The sequence below is a fragment of the Pyrgilauda ruficollis genome, unplaced genomic scaffold (assembly GCF_017590135.1).
Source record: "Pyrgilauda ruficollis isolate IOZ18807 unplaced genomic scaffold, ASM1759013v1 scaffold2337, whole genome shotgun sequence".
Lineage (NCBI taxonomy): Eukaryota > Metazoa > Chordata > Aves > Passeriformes > Passeridae > Pyrgilauda > Pyrgilauda ruficollis.
The window spans coordinates 1-2,318 of NW_024522951.1; the positions used below are offsets into that span (position 1 = coordinate 1).

The 2,318-nt window shown below is 61.1% G+C and overlaps 1 protein-coding gene across 1 annotated transcript; it reads left to right on the top strand.

The window, feature by feature from the left end:
* Positions 1 to 22: 22 nt before the first annotated feature.
* On the top strand, positions 23 to 1,951 carry LOC121354680 (adhesion G protein-coupled receptor E5-like; the record flags this gene model as incomplete). Its single annotated transcript, XM_041469443.1, has 5 exons — positions 23 to 88; positions 249 to 397; positions 631 to 697; positions 1,605 to 1,696; positions 1,885 to 1,951. Coding segments are annotated over exons 1-5 (387 nt in total), but the record flags the coding sequence as incomplete, so codon positions are not given.
* Positions 1,952 to 2,318: the final 367 nt, after the last annotated feature.

Sequence of the window (2,318 nt, forward strand, 5' to 3'; positions counted from 1 at the left end):
TGTCCCTGTCCCCCAGGTGGCCTGCACGGTGACAGCGGTGTGCCTCCACCTGTGTTTCCTGAGCGCGTTCTCGTGGATGGCGCTGCAGGGGCTGTGTGTCCCTGTGTGTCCCTGTGTGTCACTCTGTGTCACTCTGTGTCACTGTGTGTCACTGTGTCCCTGTCCCTGTCCCCCAGGTGGCCTGCACGGTGACAGCGGTGTGCCTCCACCTGTGTTTCCTGAGCGCGTTCTCGTGGATGGCGCTGCAGGGGCTGCACCTCCACGTGCTGCTGGTGCAGGTGTTCCCGCCGGCCTGGCTGCGCCCGCGCTGCCTGCTGGGCCTGGGCTACGGCCCCGCGGCGGCCATCGTGGGGCTGAGCGCCGCCGCCTTCCCGGGGGGCTACGGGACCCATCAATAGTGAGTGATCAATATACCGATCAATAGTGATCGATAGGGATCAATAACCAGGGGTAGTGATCAATAACCAGTGATCAATAGTGCCCCTGCCATGGCCATCGTGGGGCTGAGCGCCGCCGCCTTCCCGGGGGGCTACGGGACCCATCAATAGTGAGTGATCAATAACCAGTGATAGTGATCAATAGTGATCGATAGTGATCCATAACCAGGGATAGTGATCAATAGCCATCCAGTTGCTGGCTGTCCCTGGAGCGCGGGTTCCGCTGGAGCTTCCAGGGCCCCGTCATCGTCATCTGCGCGGTGAGAGCGGGACGCCTCAGGTCACACCTGTCACCTGTGTCACCTGAGTGTCACCTGTCAGTGTCACCTCCTGTGTCACCTCCTGTGTCACCTGTGTGTCACCTCTGTCACCTCCTGTGTCACCTGAGTGTCACCTCTGTCACCTCTGTCACCTCCCTGTCACCTCCTGTGTCACCTGTGTGTCACCTCCTGTGTCACCTCTGTCACCTCTGCCACCTCCTGTGTCACCTGTGTGTCACCTCTGTCACCTCCTGTGTCACCTGAGTGTCACCTCTGTCTCCTGTGTCACCTGTCAGTGTCACCTCGGTGTCACCTCTGTCACCTGTGTCACCTGTGTCACCTGTGTCACCTCTTGTGTCACCTCCCCTGTCCCGTCAGTGTCACCCTAATGTCACTCCCCTGTCCCCAAAGCCCTGACATCCCCAATGTCCCCAAATGCCCCAGTGTCCCCAACATCCCCGCTGTCCCCAGTGTCCCCAATGTCCCCAGTGCCCCCATCCCCCCATTGTCCCCAGTGTCCCTGCTGTCCCCAAATGTCCCCATGTCCCCTGTGTGCCCAATGTCCCCACTGTCCCCCCAATGTCCCCTCAGTGACCCCAATGCCCCTCAGTGTCCCCACTGTCCCTGTGTCCCCTGTGTCCCGTGTTCCCAATGTCCCCATGTCCCCATTGTCCCCTCAGTGTCCCCATTGTCCCCTAATGTCCCCGTGTCCCCAGTGTCCCCAATGTCCCCTCAGTGTCCCCGTGTCCCTCACTGTCCCCTCAGTGTCCCCTCACGTCCCCTCACGTCCCCGTGTCCCTCAGTGTCCCCTCATGTCCCCTCATGTCCCCTCATGTCCCCGTGTCCCTCAGTGTCCCCTCAGTGTCCCCTCATGTCCCCTCACGTCCCCGTGTCCCCGTGTCCCCAGGCCAACGCCGCCATCCTCGTTGTCACCCTCTGGAAGTTGGTGCAGAAATTCCACGAGGTCAACCCGGACATGGGACACCTGCGCAGGACACGGTGGGGACACGGGGACACGGGGACACTGAGGGGACAATGGGGACATTGGGGACATTGGGGACAATAGGGACATTGGGGACACTGAGGGGACACTGGGGACACTGGGGACACTGAGGCCCCAGTCCCTCCCAGTCCCCCCAGTCCCCCCAGTCCCCCCAGTGCTCCCAGTCCATCCCAGTCCGTTCCAGTTGCTGGCTGTCCCTGGAGCGCGGGTTCCGCTGGAGCTTCCAGGGCCCCGTCATCGTCATCTGCGCGGTGAGAGCCTTGCTGTCACCTCTGTCACCTGTGTGTCACCTGTGTGTCACCTGTGTCACCTGTCAGTGTCACCTCCTGTGTCACCTGAGTGTCACCTGTGTCACCTCCTGTGTCACCTGTGTCACCTGTCAGTGTCACCTCTGTCACCTCCTCTGTCACCTCTGTCTCCTGTGTCACCTGTCAGTGTCACCTCGGTGTCACCTCTGTCACCTGTGTCACCTGTGTCACCTGTCTGTGTCACCTCCTGTGTCACCGTGTCACCTGAGTGTCACCTCTGTCTCCTGTGTCACCTGTCAGTGTCACCTCTGTCACCTCCTCTGTCACCTCTGTCTCCTGTGTCACCTGTCAGTGTCACCTCGGTGTCACC